Here is a 20,222-nt window from a genome sequence, read left to right as displayed (position 1 = left end):
ACATCCTCCTTAAGCTCAGACCATTTAAGGTGATCATTGCATAAAAGACAAAAGCAAGGGTAAGCTAATGACAAAACAATTCTAATCATACAAATAATAGAACATTCTTCTCAATTACACCACTTACTCAGGCTTGGCCAAACCGTTTACAATCTAGTATAAATGTCGAGCCATGGAAAGGTCCTACACCTATGTGGTGGAACAACTAACCTACTCAAAGCTACCACACAAAGTTAGTATGTTAACACGCCCTTTGCCACCATGAAGAAAAGCCCCAGGCTAGGACCTCCTACTCCTCTCACCACATGAATCATCACTCATTAATTAAGCATGGATGATCATTAGAGTGTCAAGATAACCCTTATATCGACTTCTTACAATTTATACTAGTTTCACATATGAATCCCCCAATAAGAAAATCCTCCTTGGAATTCTTTTCCATACATTTCATTCACACTTTGATAACCTCATAATACATTGCATCCAAACATATGAAACCATGAAACATCAATATAAGAACCATAAACAACCAACTCAATTATCACAAAGCACATAAAACACACTTGTGGAACCCTACTGACTAGCGCCCAAGCGTTCCTAACCTGGCGCTCAGGCGCCCAGAAGTGGTGCTCAACGCCAGAAAAACAGCAAGTCAACACCTAGGCGCTATGAAAGTGGCGCTCAACGCCTAGGCGCTATGATAATGGCGCTCAATGCCATGACAATAGCTAAACCACTTAAAACAAGACTTTGAACACTTTACCCTCAACTTCTAAAGATCTGTAGCACCCTCCCAACACTGAGAAACTTAAGAAAACACATCTCTATATCAATTTGACCACTCCAAACCCAAACTACCTCTCTAAGTCACCCAAACTCCTTTCTACTTTTTTTAACAACCATTTCACTAAACTAACTACACAACCAAGTTTTAAATGACTTAACAACAAACCTTAAACCATCAAATTCAAGACATACTCCTTTAGAGATTCACTACCCAAAACCCCCCTCAATTGTATTAAAAGCTATGCAACACATCCTCACTAACACTCTATTACATTGCATACCAAATTTTACTGGTTTTACATCTTCAAGCCATAAATGACTTTAAAACAGTTTCCAAACTTCTGTTTTCCCTTACCAACGCTTTCTTTAAAAACTCACCTATTAAAAACCCTAATTTCACTCTAAAACAAGTATAAAACGAACTCATATTCTTTCCTTTCAATTTAACTTCATACATTTAAGCATTTAAAGATATCAACCAGTCATGAAACACTCCATAAGACTTGTCAAACTACATGTTCCACTTTTTATTCTAAAATTTAGTATCCCAACACCTCCTATTTGAAACACAATGTAGTACTTTAACCCTCTCTTTTCACCAATATCATCATCCATACAGTTTTGCATTCCAATCCCTTCCAATTTCAGCATACATACACTTGCACAACATTTATACATCCGTTCAAATTCAATAACACATCATGAAACACAACAATCATTATTCACTCACTTTAGAATATTCAACTTATCATAAACCATATAGAGACATTCAACATCATACAAGCATTTTATTCATATACCATTATATATATATATATATATATATATATATATATATATATATATATATATATATATATCCACAGATACACACATAATCACAACATATATCAATTTCATATACTTTCAAAATACTATTTATACTTAATAATTAAATCAGAAAATAACATTAGTTTCTCTTACCTCTTAGAAACTTCAGCTAGCTCTAGAGAACTCTACTATGCTCCCTTAGCTCAAAGAGACCAAGCAACACCTATAGACCTCGAAAACATGATTAGGGTATACCATTAGAACCATTGATTAGTAGAGAACCTAAGAGACGCTCAGACCATACATGTGATAAAAAGAAACTTCACATGCATTGAAGAATGTGAAACTTAGAGAAAAGGATAGAAAAATTGACTTACTTTATTTCAGAAACTGATAAAGCAGACTTGAAGGTCTCACCGCAAGGATCACATAGGCGGTGTCTAATATTCAAACAGATGAACATGGTGGAGAGAAGGCAAATGACTTTAGAAAAGTGGTTTCTAGAGAGATGGTGTGTTTATAACAACTCCTTTTATACTTAAAACCTTTTAATATTGAAATAATATATTCTCATTATTTTTAACTCACTACCATTTCTAAAATACCATTTCTAGGTCTTCATATGTTTAAACATGATTTTTGTTTGAAAAAATCATCAAAATAGATGACGACTTTTGTATAAATTAAACTTTTTAATTGAAGTCATTATTTTTTGTTACAACTTGAATATAATTAAATTTGAAATGAAGTTGTTATTATTCGGTGACAATTTTAGTATAGTTGACTTTGAATTGAAGTCTTTAATTTTTTTATAACTTCGTTATAATTGATTTTGAAATAAAATCGTCACAATGTTTAACGACTTTAGTGTAATTACTTTTAAAGTTGAAGTCATCGTCTTCTTTATTAGTTTTGTAATTCAAGCTTTAATGTTTGTCAGTTTTGTTAGTTAAATACCGTTTTTACTGTTATTGTTACATATATAAACATTCTGTAACTCTTTGTAAATACATTTTTTCTTTCTCTATTACATTTCTTTCACAATCTCTGTTACATCTTCTCTGTCTATATCACTCTCTGTTATCAACTTTCTCTGCATCATTTTTCTGCTATCAGTGGTATCAGAGCTTTGGTCGAGGAAGGGCCTAAGGTGAATCGTGGGTTAATCCGGGTACAGTGCGTTTGTACCACGTGAGTTTGAAAGATCAAAGAAAGAAGTTCTTTGGGCAGGAAAGAAGAAGGATCATGGCTGATTTTTCTATGACAAATCTCCCCATTCTTACAGATAAAAATTGGAGCAGGTGGAGTACACAGATGCGGGTTTTGTTTCGAGTTCAAGACGTTATCAGTGTGGTTGAAGGACAGGATTCTGCGGTTGATTTCCACAGTTCAGAGGATCAGAAGAAGATGCATCGAAAGAAAGATGATAAAACTTTACTGATAATTCACCAATGTGTGGACGACACACATTTTGAAAAAATCCAAAATGCGAATACAACAAGGGAAGCGTGGAATATCTTGGTCCGTTGTCATGCTGGAGCGGAGAAGATGAAGAAAGTAAGATTGCAAACACTAAGAAGACAGTATGAATTGCTGCAAATGGACGACAATGACAAGGTCAGTGAGTATTTCAATAGAATTTTGTGCCTTACCAATCAAATGAAAGGTTGTGGTGAAAAGCTTACTGATTTAATGATAATGGAGAAAATAATGAGATCATTACCTAGACGGTTTGATTTCATTGTTGTTGCAATCGAAGAATCTAAAGATCTTGCAGAGTTAAAGATCGAAGAACTTCAGAGTTCTTTAGAGGCTCATGAGATGAGGCTCTTGGACAGAGATCCTATCAAAGCTGATGAGCAAGCGTTGAAGGTCCAACACATCAGAGGAGAAGGAAAGAAGAAGTATAAGAATTGGAAAGGCAAGTTTGCTACACAAAAGAAATGGAAGAATAATGACAATTCAGATGATCATGAAGAAAAAAATGAGTCATTTGAGAGAAAAAGTGGTTCAAGGAAGAACTATAAGAAGAAAGACAAGAGAAATATAGAATGTTTCTCCTGTCATAAGATGGGACATTTTGCCTTTGAGTGTTACTCGAATAAGGATAAACAGCACAAGAAAGAGTATAATAAAGAGGTTCATCTTGTCAAGGAAGAATCTGACTCAGAACCGTTAATTCTGATGGTTACAACGTGTCCAGAAGATTCACCATCGTTGAATAAATCTTGGTATTTAGATTCAGGATGTTCAAATCACATGACGTGTAATAGAGAGTGGTTGATTAATCTGGATGAATCTAAGAAAAGCAAGGTAAGATTTGCAGATAACAACACATTAAGAGTAGAAGGAATTGGAAATGTTACTATAAAGAAAAAGGATGGATTGCACGGGACTATAGAAAATGTTCTGTTTGTGCCAGAAATGAAGTGCAACTTATTGAGTTTGGGTCAATTGATAGAAAAGGGCTTTACAATGATTATGGGAAACAACAATCAAGTGGAAGTGTTTGATAAAAACAAAAAGTTGATCTTGAGAAGTAAAATCTCGAAGAACCGCACGTTTCAAGTCTGTATGGATATGGTTGAAAACTTATAGTGTTTGTCTACAGTAAAGGAAGATGAGAACTGGAAATGGCATTTGAGGTTTGGGCATCTCAACTTTCAAGATTTACAGAAGCTAAGTAAGAAAGATATGGTTTTTGGACTGCCAGATATTATTCTACCAGAGAAATTGTGTGAATCATGCATTGTTGGGAAGCAAACGAGAAGACCGTTTCAAGCACAATTGGAAATGAGATCCAAAGAACGACTTGAAGTTTTACACTCAGATATATGTGGACCTCTAGAAGTGCCAACGCTGGCTGGAAACAGATATTTTATCACTTTCATTGACGAATATAGTAGAATGATATGGGTTTATCTCATCAAATTGAAAAGTGAAGCTCTTGAGATGTTTAGAAGATTCAAGGTCAGCGTAGAAAGAGAGACAGGAAGACAGATTAAAATTCTGAGAACAAACGGTGGGGGTGAATACACTTCATCTGAGTTTGAGATTTTTTGTCAGAGTTACGGAATAGAACACGAGGTAACCGCACCTTATACGCCTCAACACAATGGTTTGGCAGAAAGAAGAAACAGGACCATAATGAATATGGCCAGGTGTATGTTGAGAGAGAAGGCTGTGCCACACGAGTTGTGGGGAGAAGCTGTGTCAACGGCTGTCTATGTGCTCAACAGGTGTCCGACGAAAAGGTTGCCAGGCAAGGTTCCACATGCAATTTGGACAGGTATGATACCCTCTGTAAAACACTTTAAAGTTTTTGGATCTTTGGCATTTTGTCACATTGCAGATCAGAAGAGATCGAAGCTTGGAGACAAAGGAGAGGCTATGGTGTTTGCTGGGTATCATTCAACCGGTGCATACAAGTTCTTTGATCCTGTAAAGAGAAAGATGTCAATTAGCAGGGATGTGATCTTTCTTGAAGACGAAAGATGGGATTGGAACTCCAATCAGTCGAGCCTGAAGAAAACGAAAACTATGATGCATATACCAAAGCAGGATAGAGTAGATATTGATACAGCAGGGATTTCTGAAAGCAGCATTGAAGATGAAGATTCTGCAGAAGTCTCAGGAAGACCAAGAAGGCAAACAGCAAGACCTTCCAGATTTTCTGAATACGAGATGTACTCAGATGCAGGAGTTGATGAAGAGGGTGATATCATTCACTTGGCTTTGATGGCTGGAAGTGAACCGCTGGATGTAGATGAGGCTCTTGTGCAACCTATTTGGAAGGAAGCCATGATTGAAGAAATTAAATCAATTGAAAAGAATAATACGTGGAAGTTAGCTAAGTTGCCACTCGGAAAACAATGCATTGGAGTGAAATGGGTTTTCAAGAAAAAGTTAAATCCAGATGGCACAATATCAAAGCATAAAGCCAGACTCGTGGCAAGAGGATTCCTACAGAGACGAGGAGTAGATTTTACAGAAGTATATGCACATGTGGCAAGGTTAGAAACAATTCGATTGGTAATTAGTATTGCTTGTGCTAGAAAATGGACATTATTCTCACTTGATGTCAAATCTGCTTTTTTACATGGTCCTTTGGAAGAGGAGGTATATGTCCAGCAACCTCCAGGATTCAGCAAAGAAGACAAGAAGCATTTAGTGTATAAACTGCATAAGGCTCTATATGGGTTGAGGCAAGCTCCCAGAGCATGGAACAAACGAATTGATGCATTCTTTATCAGTCAAGGGTTCAATAAGTGTGTTGTTGAACATAGTTTGTATGTGAAAGATAGTGACAGCGGAGGGAAAATGATAGTCTGTCTCTATGTGGATGATCTGTTGGTGACTAGGTCAAGTTTGAAGGAAATTGATGAGTTCAAGCACATGATGAAAGCTGAGTTTGAGGTGACAGATCTCGGGAGGCTTAGCTACTTCTTAGGGATGGAGTTTATGCATACATCCACTGGGTTAATAATGCATCAAAAGAAATATGTGAAGGACTTGTTGGAGAAATTCAACATGAACTGTTGTAATGAAGCCAGAAGTCCACTCGAGGTAAATGTGAGACTAAACATAGATGACGATGAAGAAAGCATAAATGAAACTGATTATAGACAACTTGTTGGATCTCTTCGGTTCTTATGCAACAGCAGGCCAGATTTAATGTTCGAAGTTGGTTTGATTAGTAGGTTCATGTGCAAGCCAAAGAAAAGTCACATGACAGCAGCCAAGCGCATGCTCAGATATATCAAAAAGACTTCAGATTATGGCATACTATTTCCTTATGGTATGAAGCAGGAAGAATTGAACTTAGTTGGATACACTGATTCTGATTTTGGTGGAGATCAGGTTGAAAGAAAAAGCACATCTGGGAATATATTTTTTGTGAACAAGGCACCCATATCATGGAGTTCTAAGAAGCAAACTGTCATCGCCCTATCCAGTTGTGAAGCAGAATACATAGCCGGTTGTGCTGCTGCTTGTCAAGGGGTGTGGTTGAATGAGTTGCTGATGGAATTGCAAATTCAGAAAGGAAGATCTGTAGAATTGAAGATGGACAACACTTCAGCTATCAGTTTGGCAAAGAATCCGGTTAGTCATGGGAGAAGTAAACACATTGAAGTTAAATACCACTTCTTACGTGATATAGTTAACAAAGGCAAGATTGAACTGGTGCATTCCAAAACTGATATTCAGCTGGCAAATTTGTTTACAAAAGCTCTAGATTCTGCCAGGTTTGAGTATCTCAGAAAGGAGATTGAAGTTGTGACACCAAAAGGCTTGAATTAAGGAGGTGTATTAGTTTTGTAATTCAAGCTTTAATGTTTGTCAGTTTTGTTAGTTAAATACCGTTTTTACTGTTATTGTTACATATATAAACATTATGTAACTCTTTGTAAATACAATTTTTCTTTCTCTATTACATTTCTTTCACAATCTCTGTTACATCTTCTCTGTCTATATCACTCTCTGTTATCAACTTTCTCTGCATCATTTTTCTACTATCATTCTTTAATAACTTTAGTGTAATTGATGGACTTTAGTGTAATTATTTTTTAATTGAAGTGGTCATCTTCTTTAACAAATTTATCATAACTTAACTTCAGCTCAAAATATTATATACTAAAATTGTCACAAGAGACTATAATTTCAATTCAAACTTTAATTTACACAAAATCATCATTTGTTTTAGCACTTCATTTCCACATTTCAAAATCATCAACATGATAATTTCTTCAAAAAAAATCATGCTTATGCAGCACAATTTGACCTTTACAAGGTGTTTCGGGTGTAGGGACTGAGTCGTCCAATGCCTCTACGTCCTCCTCTTCTCGTCTCTCGAACGTCCGGTTCTCGCTCCTTACTCCTTGATTTCCTTCTTTATGCGCGGGTGGGAGATCTGCGAAAGATTCTCCAATGCCAAAGTCAGTCTGAGAGAAATGACATTTTTTCGATAGAACAGTAATAAATGTGTAGTAAATGCAACCTATCTACCACTCACCCTGGATCTATATTTATAGTTTTCGCTATGGGCTTGGGATTAGTGAAACGTTAATCACGACCCAAATTCAACCCAATAGCTTTTAACCACAACTTACCTTAAACTTGGTTAATTAGCGGCATGGTCGGCCGGTCTCCCGAAGTTTTTCCTTTTGACCGGCCGGTCCCTATAGGCGGCATGGTTAGCTGGCGGCTTCTCCCGGCCAGCCTCATAGTTGCTGTTTATCCAGATGACAAGTGGAAGGATAGCGTGGTTGGACCATTATGGTTTTGCGGACGTCCGGTCTATTCGACGTCCAGTCCCCATTGGTACACAAGCCCTCAAGCCCTAGTATACGCAGTGTACGTAGGACTTTGGTGTTCGCCCCGTCCGTGGGGTAGCGAGGGTCAGTGGACTGGTATTGGGCCGGATTTCATGGGCTTTGGGACTCTTTGGATTTGGATTTGGGCGGGAAATACACGTGTCACGGTTGCAGAGGGGAAGTTGAAGGGGCCTCGCATCTGGAGCGTTGATCGTGAGGGTTTGCGACGGCGGAGATGCGTTTGACGGTTACCGAAAATTTTCAATAAATAGAGAGAGGGGGTGCTGTCATTTTTCACTTCACCTTCTCCGTTTTCATTTTCAACTTCTCCGCCGTGTCTTCTCAAACTCGATATTCTTTTTCCCTTAGGTAATAAATGGCCGTTGTCCATGTTGATTCTTTTTCTGAGTCGTCGGGCGGGAGTTCGGCGAGCGGCTTTGGTGGGCACGGGGCTTCTCCGAGTTCGGTGTTGTCATCATTTCTGGAAGAGACCGTTTGGGAACCTAGCTCTTCAGGCATGGCGGGCGATCGAATTATCAACGGAATTCCCATATTTTTGCTGAAGGGCGGCATTCGTGTTGACGACACCCCATATGAGCCAGATGGTGACGGTACCGTTGTGACAGAGTACGACTGGGCTCCTTACGGTGCCAGTCTATTTGCTTCAGCGTACAGCCTCAGCGACTTGCTGGCCAAGAGGGTCAGCCGTCTCCATATCGTCCGGGACGTGGGGGATTCCCGGCTGGTCCAGGCGGGGATTAGTATGAGGAACGGGAGAGTTTACTATGGGAAGAGGTCGAGTCCAGACGACTTCTTCTACATGTACGCAAACGTTTTTGCGCAACTCTTCGTCCGGGTGCCTTTTACGGAGTTTCAGATGGCCGTCCTCCAGGAGGCTAACGTTGCCCCGGCACAGCTGCATCCCAACTCTTGGGCGGTCGTGCAGGCATTCTTAGCGATGTGCCTGGTCGTGGGCGTGACTCCGACCATCCCCGTCTTTTTCCACTACTTCGAGGTCCGTCCGCCTCCTCAGGGCGGTTGGGCGTCCCTAACTTCTGTTCGGGATAGGACACTCTTCCGCCTGGATTCTGACTCGTTCAAGAATTTTAAGAACCAATATTTCAAGATCATCATTGATGCTGCCGGTCGTCATGAATTCCATGACTCTACGGGGAATCCCTTGTTCCCTTTTTACTGGACAAGGGTACCCCGGAAAATAAAAGCTTTCCCCGAGGGGGTGTTGGGTCCGACCGATTTTGAGGTCGTGTGCACCATTAATGCCCTCCCCCGCCGAATTTCCGCTCGTCACTTGGTCGAATGCCTTCGTCATGAGGATTATGAACGAAAGGCGTTCGGTATGGTATTAATATATTGAATTCATTTTTCTTTAGTGTGTCGACCTTATGTTTCTGAGTTTTCTTATTTTTTCAGATCTAATGACTGCTCCTGCCCCCCGCCAATCCAACTTTATGGTCGCCCGGAAGGCATCCCGTGCCAGCTCGTCCGCCCGGCCAAAGGAGGCGCCGAATGCTCCTCGCCCTCCTCTAGTGAGGCGATCCTCTTCAACTGGTGAGAAAAAGGAAAGACCCATCAGGCCAGGGTCACAAAGACAAGGAAGCCTCATCGTCTCGGTCGGCGTCAAAAAAGGCTCTCAAGGGCAAAGAGAAGGTCCCCTCGGCACCGTTGCCGGGAGTTATATTTAGTCCGGCATTCAACATGAGTGACCGGACCAAATTCCATATGAGACGGAGCTTACCAACGCCATGTTGGAGATGTCCACTCGGACGTCCTCCCTTGCGTGGTATTTGAAGGAGTTCGCCGACCGTCGAGGGGTGGATGACGTTTGTGCTGAACTTTTGGTCGAGAAGAAGAATTCAGCCTCCCTCTAGTCGGCAATGGAGCAGTTGATCCTGAACCAAGATGAATATGATAAGAGGATCGAGCAGCTGGAAGCTGACCTCGAGAAATCCAAGAGGGAATCTGCTGACGCCAACGACCGCTTAGCAGTCGCCCAGGACAATCACGAACGACTTCTACAGGAATGCAGCCAACTGAAGTCGAAGGTTTCTCGCCAAAGAAGCTCTGAGGTCGGGCTCCTGAAGGCAAACGAAGCGCTGACCGATGACCTCGCCAGATCAAAAGAGAAGATATCCGAGTTAGAGGCGGGCATCATTTTTTAGCACGAGGAGGGTTTTAACAAAGCCCTTCATCAGGCGACCGTTCTTGCCGACATACACGAGCCTTTTGCCTTGGGATTTGACATTGAGAAAGACGTCTTTGATGGCGTCTTGCTCGATCTCAACTCCATGGCTGATGACATTGGGCGGGAGAACGAAGAACCCTCTGGTGCCGCGGGAGCGGACGAGGCGATAGAGGCGGAAGGTGACGAGGAGGAGGCGGACGACGGCAATAATTGATCGCTTTTTGCTTTTTGCTTTTTGTTTAGATTTTTTGTTCAGATCTTTTGATGTATTCTTGAGGCCGCCCGTCCAACATCATGGGTTGTCAAAATGTTAGTCGGGTCATCCTTTTGTAAATGCTGGCGTGTTTTGGTGCCTTTGCTAATGAATACATGACCTTTTCATTCGTTCGGCTGCTTTTAATTTCTGTGATAGATTTATTTTCGCTCCTTGCTCCATGTATTGGTCGCCCAAGTTAACCGGGGGAACCCTCCGTTCATTAACTTAGACTTTTTGATGGTCCGGATGACAGTGGTTCTTTGGACAGAACTCTCCGTTCACCGTCCGGCCAAGTTGACAGTGGTTCCCAAGGGAACTCTCCGTTCATCAACTTGGATTCTTTGATGGTCCGGACGACAGTGGTTCTTTGGATAGAACTCTCCGTTCACCGTCCGGCCAAGTTGACAGTGGTTCCTAGGGGAACTCTCCGTTCATCAACTTGGATTTTTTGATGGTCCGGACGGTAGTGGTTCTTTGGACAGAACTCTCCATTCACCTTCCGGCCAAGTTGACAGTGGTTCCCGAGGGAACTCTCCGTTCATCAACTTGGATTCTTTGATAGTCGGGACGAAAGTGGTTCTTTGGAATGAACTCTCCGTTCACCGTCCGTTCACCATCCGGCCAAGTTGATAGTAGTTCCCGGGGGAACTATCCGTTCATCAACTTGGATTCTTTGATGCTCCGGACGACAGTGGTTCTTTGGACAGAACTCTCCGTTCACCGTCCGGCCAAGTTGACAGTGGTTCGTGGGAGAACTCTTCGTTCATCAACTTGGATTTTTTGATGGTCTGGACGGCAGTGGTTCTTTGGATAGAACTCTCCGTTCACCGTCCGACCAAGTTGACAGTGGTTCTCGGGGGAACTCTCCGTTCATCAACTTGGATTTTTTGTCTTGTTCTGAGACTAGTAGTGAGAGAAAGCGGACGTCCTGTCATTGAATTAATCATTGAACATCATGAAAATACAACTTTTAAGAATGATTCAACTGAAATAAAACTTTAAATGCGTGGCGTTCCAAGTGTTTGAAATTGGTCGTCCGTCCGAGTGTTGTAGTTTGTACGCCCCATTTCCCAATGCTTCGACCACCCGGAAAGGTCCCTCCCATTTTGCTGCCAGTTTGCCGTGTGTGGTCACTCGACGAGCCTCTCCAACCTTCCTCCACACCAGATCTCCCTCTTGAAAGCTCCTTGGTCGCACCTTGGAGTTGTACTTTCTCTCCACCATGTGCTTGCATGCTTCGGCTCTTAAGGCCACCTAATCACTACGCTCGCCCAGAGAGTCCAGTTCGATTCACAGCTCTTGGTCATTCAGTTGTAGGTCCTCTATCTGACGTCGTAATGATGGCTCTCCTAAATCGACCGGCAGCATGGCGTCTGTGCTGTACGTCAGGTTAAAGGGGATCTCCCTGATCGTCCCATGTGGCGTGCATCGGTAAGCCTAGTGCTTCTGGTAACTCGTCGACCCATACTCCCTTTCTATCTCCTAGTCGCCGCTTTAGCTCGGCAACCACAGTTTTATTCATTGCCTCCACCTGACCGTTCGTCTGGGGATGTTCCACCAAGCTGGTGACGTGCTTAATCCCCAAACCCTTAAAAAATTCAGCCAATGTTTTATCGAAGAACTGCCGGCCGTTATCCTTGATGATCATCTAAGGGAGGCCGAAGCGACACACCAACTTCCAACAGAATTTCTGAACCTGGGAGGCCGTTATGGTTGCCAAAGGCTCGGCCTCTACCCACTTAGTGAAATAGTCCACGACCACCAGGAGGAACTTCTTCTGGGCCCGGCCCACGGGGAATGGTCCTACAATGTCCATGCCCCATTGAGCGAACGGCCATGGTGACGCTATCGTGCGCAAAGTATGAGGCGGCAGGTGGTTGTTGTTGGCGTGCACTTGGCAACTGAGGCACTTCTGGACGAACGTCTTCGTGTCTACTTCTATGGTCGGCCAGTAGTATCCTAGCCCTTCTCTTTTCCTGAGCTGAGCTTGGACAGCATATTCGCCCGGGTGTCGACCTTCTCAAACGATTTCGCCAGCTCTGTTGTGCGATGGAAGTACCGCAACAACTGTTCCTCTTTGACCTGGAAATCGCCGTTCATCTGGCCCACGACTAACTAGAATCTGTCCGACATGTGATCCTCCTAGCCCCCATGTCTCTGGCCAGTTCTAGGCCGACGACCAAGGCTTCATACTCGGCCTGATTATTAGAGACCTTGAACTTGAATATCAAGGAATGCTCCAACAGGAATCCGTTCGGGCCCTCTAACACTACGCCGACCCCACTAATCGATCTACCGGACGTCCTGTTGACGTACAGGCTCCACTCGTCCTGGTTTGTGTGAGGCAATTCTGCCGCGAAATCAGCTAAGTGTTGACCCTTGATTGACCCCCTTGGTTCTTATCACAGGCTGAATTCCAACAACTCTATTGCCCATGCCACCATGCGTCCTGCCAGATCGGGTTTCCTGAGAATCTTGGAGATGGGAAAATCGGTCCTAATGATCACTTGGTGGCTTTGGAAATATGGCCGGAGCCTTCTAGACGCGTTCAGCAAAGCCAGCGCCACCTTCTCCACTTGTTGATAGCGAGTCTCGGCATCCAGGAGGGTGCGGCTGACAAAGTACACCAGCCTTGGCTGGGGCCGTTCTTGTGCTAACGCTGCGCTGATGGCCGACTCTGACACTTCCCAAGAAGATATGCAGATCTTCTCCCGGTACGGGCTGGTTCATCACTGGCGGGTCAAGCAGGATGGTCTTGACGTCCTGAAACGCTTGCTCGCACTCGACATCCCATACGGAGTCGGCTCTCTTCTTCATCTTCCGAAGGACGGGTTTGACCCGCTCGGCCAATTTTGGGATAAACCGTGACAATGATGTAAGCCGACCGACGAGTCTTTGGACTTCTTTAAGGGTGGCCGGGCTTTGCATCTGCAACACTGCTTCACACTTGTCAGGATTAGCCTCAATCCCTCTAGATGTAAGCATGAAACCCAGGAATTTTCCAACGGCTACCCCAAATGTGCATTTGGCCGGGTTCAGTTGCATCCCGAACTTCCTGACTTGGCGAAAGACCTCCTCCTGGTCCCGCACATGACAAACATCATTTGTCGAACGGACGACCATGTCTTCCACGTAAACGTCCATGCATCTGCTGATTTGCTCCCTGAAGATCCGGTCCATCAATCGCTGATAGGTGGCCCCGACATTCTTCAAGCCGAAGGGCATTACCTCGTAACAGAAGTTCACCCTCTCAGTGATGAAGGACGTCTTCTCCCGGTCGGGTCCGTACATCGGAATCTGATTATACCCAGAATAGGCGTCTAGGAAGCTCAACATCCGATGTCCGGAGGCACCGTCCACCAACGCGTCTATGCTTGGCAGGGGGTGAGAGTCCTTTGGGCAGACCTTGTTTAAATCGGTGTAGTCGGTGCACATGCGCCACTTCCCACTGGTCTTTTTCACCATCACCACGTTGGCCAGCCAAGTGGTGTAGGTGATCACCCTGACAAAACCTGCCTCCTTCAGCTTTTCCATCTCCTTGAACAGTGCCAATTTATGGGACATGACCGAGGGATGGATCCTCGGCATGTCGGCCGCTGTCCAAGCGAACAAGTCTCTGTTCCTCCATAGGAGCGACCTAAGCTCCTCCTCTACCTTGGGCTCCAAACCCCGTGCCATGGTAATCGTTTGGGAAGAATCCTTCCCTATTTGGATGGGTTGGGTCTCTCCCAAAGGCTCTAACCGGTCTTCTGTGTTCGTCCTCGGTTCGAGGTCGGCCATGGCTAGTTCAGAACCGGTCGCTCTTCTTTTTCCTTGTCGGGTATACATCTTTAGTCCGACGGCGTAGCACTCCCTGGCGGTCTTCTGATCTGCCCGGACAGTGCATATGGTTCCCTTCTCGGAGGGATACTTCATTGTGTCGAGTCTGTAAGCTTGTCACGGGGTGGGCCGTTCTGTAGGTGCTTGAGGACGGTCAACCCGAATGTATTTTTAGAGTTGCCCCGCCCGGATCAACTCTTCAATTTTGTCCTTTAGGGTCACACATCTTCGGTAGTATGACCCATATTCAAGCAATCTCCCGGGCTATCCGGGCCTTCCACTCGGCCTTCACGGTCGTGAGCTCGTCCTCATGACGCTGTTGCATTTCGTCCATCTTCTGTTGCAGCATTCTGATCATCTCAATTGGGTCGTCCATGCTCATGTTTCTCGTGGTCACCATTGGGTTTAAGAAGTAACTCGGCCCCACGGTGGGCGCCAAATGTTTCGGTTGTAGGGGCTGAGTCGTCCAATGCCTCCACGTCCTCCTCTTCTCGTCTCTCGAACGTTCGGTTCTCGCTCCTTACTCCTTGATTTCCTTCTCTACGCGCGGGTGGGAGACCTGGGAAAGATTCTCCAATGCCAAAGTCAGTCTGAGAGCAATGACATTTTTCGATAGAACAGTAATAAATGTGCAGTAAATGCAACCTATCTACCACTCACCCTGGATCTGTATTTATAGTTTTCGCTATAGGCTTGAGATTAGTGAAATGTTAATCACGGCCCAAATTCAGCCCAATAGCTTTTAACCACAACTTACCTTAAACCTGGTTAATTAACGGCATGGCCGGCCGGTCTCCCGAAGTTTGGCCTTTCGACCGGTCGGTCCCTATAGGCGGCATGGTTAGCTGGCGGCTTCTCTCGGTCGGCCTCATAGTTGCTGTTTATCCGGATAACAAGCGGAAGGGTAGCGTGGTTGGACCGTTATGGTTTTGTGAAAGTCCGGTCCCCATTCGTACACAAGGTATTTTAAAAAAAATCTATGATTGATAATTTTGAAAATAAAATGAACCCATTCGCTTAAAACAATGAAGGATTATTCAGAACAATTTATTTTTCCATATTTTGTTCAAATTTATTCGTTTTCCCTTTATATATATACATCATCTTATTTTTCCTTCATCTTTATTTTGTTTTTATCACTCCTCCCATGGCATCTTTGTTTATCACGAAGGCACTGTGCTTTTGAGTGGATTTAAGAGAGTGAATTTGAGAGGATTTGAAGATTTTTTTTGTCGTTTATTTGAGTGAATTTGGAGATAAATAAGAGTGGATTTGGAAATAAAGTTTTTGAGAATTAGTATAAAATTTTATTGACGTGTCAAATTAAAAAAATTTACTTCTAAATCCACTCTTATTTACCTCCAAATTAACTCAAATAAACGAAAAAAAATTATTTTCGAATCTTTTAAATCTACTTAAAAGAACAAGGTAAATCCACTCAACGTAACAAGGCTGAAGTGAGCTGCAGGAAACCTTTTAAAAGTGGTTCAGAGTCCAGTAAATGAACCCATCTCTGAACAGATAAAAGATAAGGCACGAGATGAATTGATAAGTGAAAAAAAAACAGAGAAAAGCCATGGAAGGAAAGTTATCACGCGCAGCAAAGAAGATTGTACCTTCTTCCATTCAAGGACTCTCCCATCTTGCTCAGCGATGCAACGCCATCAACCTCGCCGAGGGCTTCCCCGACTTCCCCGCCCCTCCCCACATAAAAAACGCCGCCATTTCTGCCATCAACTCCGACTTCAACCAGTACAGGTTTCTTCACTTCACACTTCACACAGCATCATAAAACTATTACCATAACATAGCTTCCGTGCGTAACTTCTGCATATCTTCATTTTTTCAACTATTGATGAAACTAAACTAGGAACGTTCAAGGTGTATGCGACTACTTGGCCAAGATGATGAAGGAGAGACACGGTTTAGACATCGACCCTCTTACGGACGTAGCTATTTGCTGCGGTCAAAGCGAGGCCTTTGCGGCTGCAATCCTTGCAAGTGTGTTCTGTTTTATCGTTCTTGTAGTATTGTTAGTTTAGTTCACAAACTTTAAGGTTATGAGTTGGTTATCATTAACATGGTATGTTGAATGTTGTGTTTCAAACAGCAATTGACCCGGGTGACGAGGTCATACTATTCGACCCTTCCTATGAATCATATGATGCATGTGTTGCCATGGCCGGGGGAGTACCTGTAAGTTTGCTATCTTCTACTTTATTTAAGTTTCTATCATATAATTGTTACTTATGATTTATGAACAATGATTAGTAGTATAGCTTTCTTTCTGTGGGGCTCAAGTGATTCAATAATCCTGCAGAGATTTAAACAAGGAAGAGAAAGGACACAGATGATGAAATGTAAAATTAGGGAATTCTCTTTTCTTCAATGATGAAGAATACAATGTTTTATATAGAGCATCAGCTTCTAAATAACTAGCACAATCTAGTTTAGACTAACACAACTGACCCTTTCTCTTGGCAAGTTCAGCATGTATATTATCTTCGGATGTGTTATTGATACTGCATTTTTTAATTTATTATTTGTCCTTTATGTGTGTAATGGTCCCTGTTTTTGTAAACTTAATTGGACAGATTCACGTGCCGCTTGATCCACCTCAATGGACACTGGATTCAAGCAAATTACTCGGATCATTTACTGAGAGAACTAAAGTAGTAGTACTGAACAGGTTATAACTTTCACAAATTCATAATTGCCTCTACTTTAGATAGACTCAATCCCCATCTTGGGAAGCCTCACTACTCAGATTAGTTCCCTTGATATTCTTCATTTCAACTAATAGAATACCGATACAGTGAATTTTTTAAAGTAAAGATGTGAAAAAGAAATGCTGTTTCGATCAATTTATGGTTGAAGCTTGTAATCATATTAAACTTTGCATGTTACAAATGATTCATTTTATGCATTTTGATGTCAAGGATTCCCAAGTTTATGCTTCTGATAGGCCGAATTTTTCTGAGGCAATGACAACCCTTGAAAAGTTTGCATGGTTTTGCTTGTTATTCCTTTTTTTTTTTCTGCAGTTCAAAATTTCTCTTTTTAAGGCTTATTAGAAAGGGTTAAAGCATTGAGGAGATGCTTGCTTTCCTTTCATTATTTTGGATGCTTGCAGCGACTGTAATAACACATTACAAGTTTGTTTTTTCTTTTTGTTAAGCATGACAATATTTGTAGAGAATGTTCCGTTTTATGATATGAACCTGACAGAAAACTTAAACAGTCCTCACAATCCTACTGGCAAAGTTTTCACAAAAGGGGAACTTGAGGTTATAGCTGGAGAATGCTGCAGCAGGAATTGCCTGGCTATAACAGATGAAGTATGTACTCCTTTACTTTGTACGCATGGAAATTCAATTATGGATTTAACCTTGATATCTATGGAATGAATTAAATGAATTAGGCAGGCTAAACTATCTCATCATAGTATACTTCTTTTTCTATATTAATTGATTTGTCTTGGAAAAATAATCACTTATCTGCTTTTAACTCGGAACATGGTACTTCTCTGCATGTTTTATGCATAAGCACAGGAATTACTGAGAATTTAAAATATGCAAGAGTAGAGCATTTGTCCTGTAGTTGAATAATGTATGTTTTGTCTTCTGTTGGATTCTTTATGTAGGTATATGAACACATAACGTATGACAATCTAAAACATATATCCCTTGTGTCATTTCCTGGAATGCAAGAGCGGACTGTGATAACATCATCTTTGTCCAAATCATTTAGTGTCACAGGTAAAAGCTCAACGCTGCATGAACCAAACTACGCTGGAGATTTTTTAGCTTTATCATTATTTCTGTGAAGAAATAACGTACTGTTGATCTGTATCAGGTTGGAGGATTGGATGGGCAGTTGCACCAACTTTTCTTGCGTCTGCTATAAAAAATATTCACGTTAGACTTACAGATTGTGCCCCAGCACCTTTTCAGGAAGCTGCTTTGAATGCCTTGAGAAGTCCTCCTGAGTACTTTGAATCACTCCGAAGTGTAAGAGATCAAAGTACATTTCTTAATTGGTATAACAAAATTCTATATTTCTTAATTGTCTTCTTCCATCTGTGCAGGATTATCAATCAAGAAGAGACTATATCGTAAATTTGCTAGGGGGAGTAGGTTTCAAGATTGAGTTTATACCTCAGGGCTCCTTCTTTTTATTTGCTGAGCTTCCTGACAATTGCCCACTTTCAGATGTATCTGCACTCTTTACTCCATTTAAGTTGTGATTCTCCGGCAATAAACAACTTCATTGTTCTATTTTTTCCTAACATAAATGCCTTGTTGTTCACAGGTAGAATTTGTTAAGAAACTAATACTAGAAGCTGGGGTAGTAGCCGTTCCAGGACGAGGATTTTTTCATACAAACTTATCATCTGATGAAGTTTCTAACTTACCCTATTCCTACCAGAAGAGATACATCAGGTTTGCATTCTGCAAAAGCGATGCGACTTTAACTCTGGCGGCAGAAAAATTGGGTAAGCTTTTGGATGCTAAAGGGCATCTTGTGCTATATTAAATTCGGCGAAAGAATAATGTAATAACGGCAGGAACAACCAACCATGATTGAGGGTGGTCGAATGAAGAAGCTTGTATTACGGATTAATTTGAGGAAAACAACTGCGAAGTTTGCTAAACTTGTATTTGTCTCATTGTTCCAAAGTTGAAGGATATTACAGGGTTTTTTCTCCATCCTTTTTTTCCAGGCTTAAATGCCATGTACTCCTTAACAACATTTTTACCATTTTTTTTATAACAACTTAATAGTTTGTGATGGTTGTATACGAAACAATAAAATAAAATAGTAATATATATGATATTGTCAAAAAAGTTAATTAGGAGATTATTTGTCCTGAACTTATTCAACATAACCGTTGACTGGATGTATGCCCCCAGAAATGAGAAAAAAATGTAACTTGATTTATGCACCAGTGCCAATCAGGAGAATTTTAATAACATTCTTAAGAGAGCTTATTTCTGAAAATTAGGAGAATTTTTTTTACCAGCTTATTTCTTAAAATAATATTTGATGTATTTTTATTTTTGTATTGCATTAAATATTTTAAGATATAATTTGGGATGGTTGAGAGATCATTTATTCTCCAGTTACAGTCAAAGAAAGGAGAAAAATATTTTAAAAAAATAATTGATTTCGCTCTCCAAATTTTATATATTAAATTATATACTCCAAGAGTAAAAGATAAAAAATTTTGCTCTCCAAATAATTGATTTCGCTCTCCACATTGTAGTTCAACCTGTAAAATTCATATTAGTAAAAAAAATGTTATTTTGAAATTAAACATAATAATAATAACTTGTACAAAATGATTGTTGTTAACGTGTCCTACACATATTAAGCGATGTTGTCTTCCATCAGAAGACGGTTAGGTACGTATTGGGAATATCGTATAATTCTGATTATATGAAAGACAGACTAGGACAATGTTATAGCGATTAGCAATTGCTTACTCAATGTCTGGTATAGTCATCCACTAGCCTGTAACGAATAAAATAAATTGTTATGATAAAACTAATAAAACAAATAAGAAATATGTTAAGTATAGGAACACATACCGCTGACTATGGGTCCACTAGCAAAGACCTCCTTAACTCTTCTAGTCGATCATAGCCTCCCGCTAGTGTCACATATTCATCACACCACTGACTAAGTTCTTTATAAAGATCATTTCGTATAATGGGCCAAGAATCTTCCCCAAGCCCCAACAACGCAACAATGCATCTATAGCCACAATGACCATCAGCAACGACATCAACAACATTGATAATGTATGGTTGACAAATAGGATGAAACTGGTTTATCATGGGTACTCTCCTTTGTTACATAGGTTTTTCCTTAAGTTGCAATTTGTTTTTCGTAGACGAAGATTCAATTGTTGAGTGAAATGTGTCTACATGCTCAAAATATGAGAGATCACGCTTTGTAGACCTCTCTGTTATCTGAAGTTTATTTTTTTTTGCACCCTTCGTCTTAACTTTATGCAATGGAGGTGTCAAAG

The 20,222-nt window shown here is 41.5% G+C and overlaps 1 protein-coding gene across 2 annotated transcripts; it reads left to right on the top strand.

The window, feature by feature from the left end:
* The first annotated feature begins 15,683 nt into the window (after positions 1–15,683).
* On the top strand, positions 15,684–18,979 carry LOC124841268 (uncharacterized). Of its 2 annotated transcripts, none has more exons than XM_047317516.2 (9): positions 15,684–15,946; positions 16,059–16,189; positions 16,299–16,384; positions 16,783–16,877; positions 17,430–17,526; positions 17,832–17,946; positions 18,044–18,198; positions 18,276–18,401; positions 18,500–18,979. In XM_047317516.2, exons 1-9 carry the CDS (start codon positions 15,765–15,767, stop codon positions 18,722–18,724), a joined length of 1,212 nt encoding a protein of 403 aa, XP_047173472.2. In that variant the 5' UTR covers positions 15,684–15,764; the 3' UTR covers positions 18,725–18,979. The 2 variants fall into 2 exon arrangements, with proteins under 2 accessions (XP_047173472.2, XP_087952103.1); XM_088095977.1 differs by having other exon boundaries at positions 15,806–15,946; positions 16,070–16,189.
* Positions 18,980–20,222: the final 1,243 nt, after the last annotated feature.

The sequence above is a fragment of the Vigna umbellata genome, chromosome 8 (assembly GCF_029865625.1).
Source record: "Vigna umbellata cultivar VRB3 chromosome 8, Vumbellata_1.0, whole genome shotgun sequence".
Classification (NCBI taxonomy): Eukaryota; Viridiplantae; Streptophyta; class Magnoliopsida; order Fabales; family Fabaceae; genus Vigna; species Vigna umbellata.
The sequence above is the reverse complement of the archived record's forward strand: the minus strand, read 5'-3'. Positions and strand labels throughout refer to the sequence as shown.

Excerpts from the sequence above, each read along its gene's own strand:
- LOC124841268 (XM_047317516.2), top strand. The coding sequence starts at position 15,765 with ATGGAAGGAAAGTTATCACGCGCAGCAAAGAAGATTGTACCTTCTTCC. Across the intron at positions 16,878-17,429 it reads AAAGTAGTAGTACTGAACAG|TCCTCACAATCCTACTGGCA; the intron begins GTTATAACTTTC and ends AAACTTAAACAG. Across the intron at positions 18,402-18,499 it reads ACAATTGCCCACTTTCAGAT|GTAGAATTTGTTAAGAAACT; the intron begins GTATCTGCACTC and ends TGTTGTTCACAG.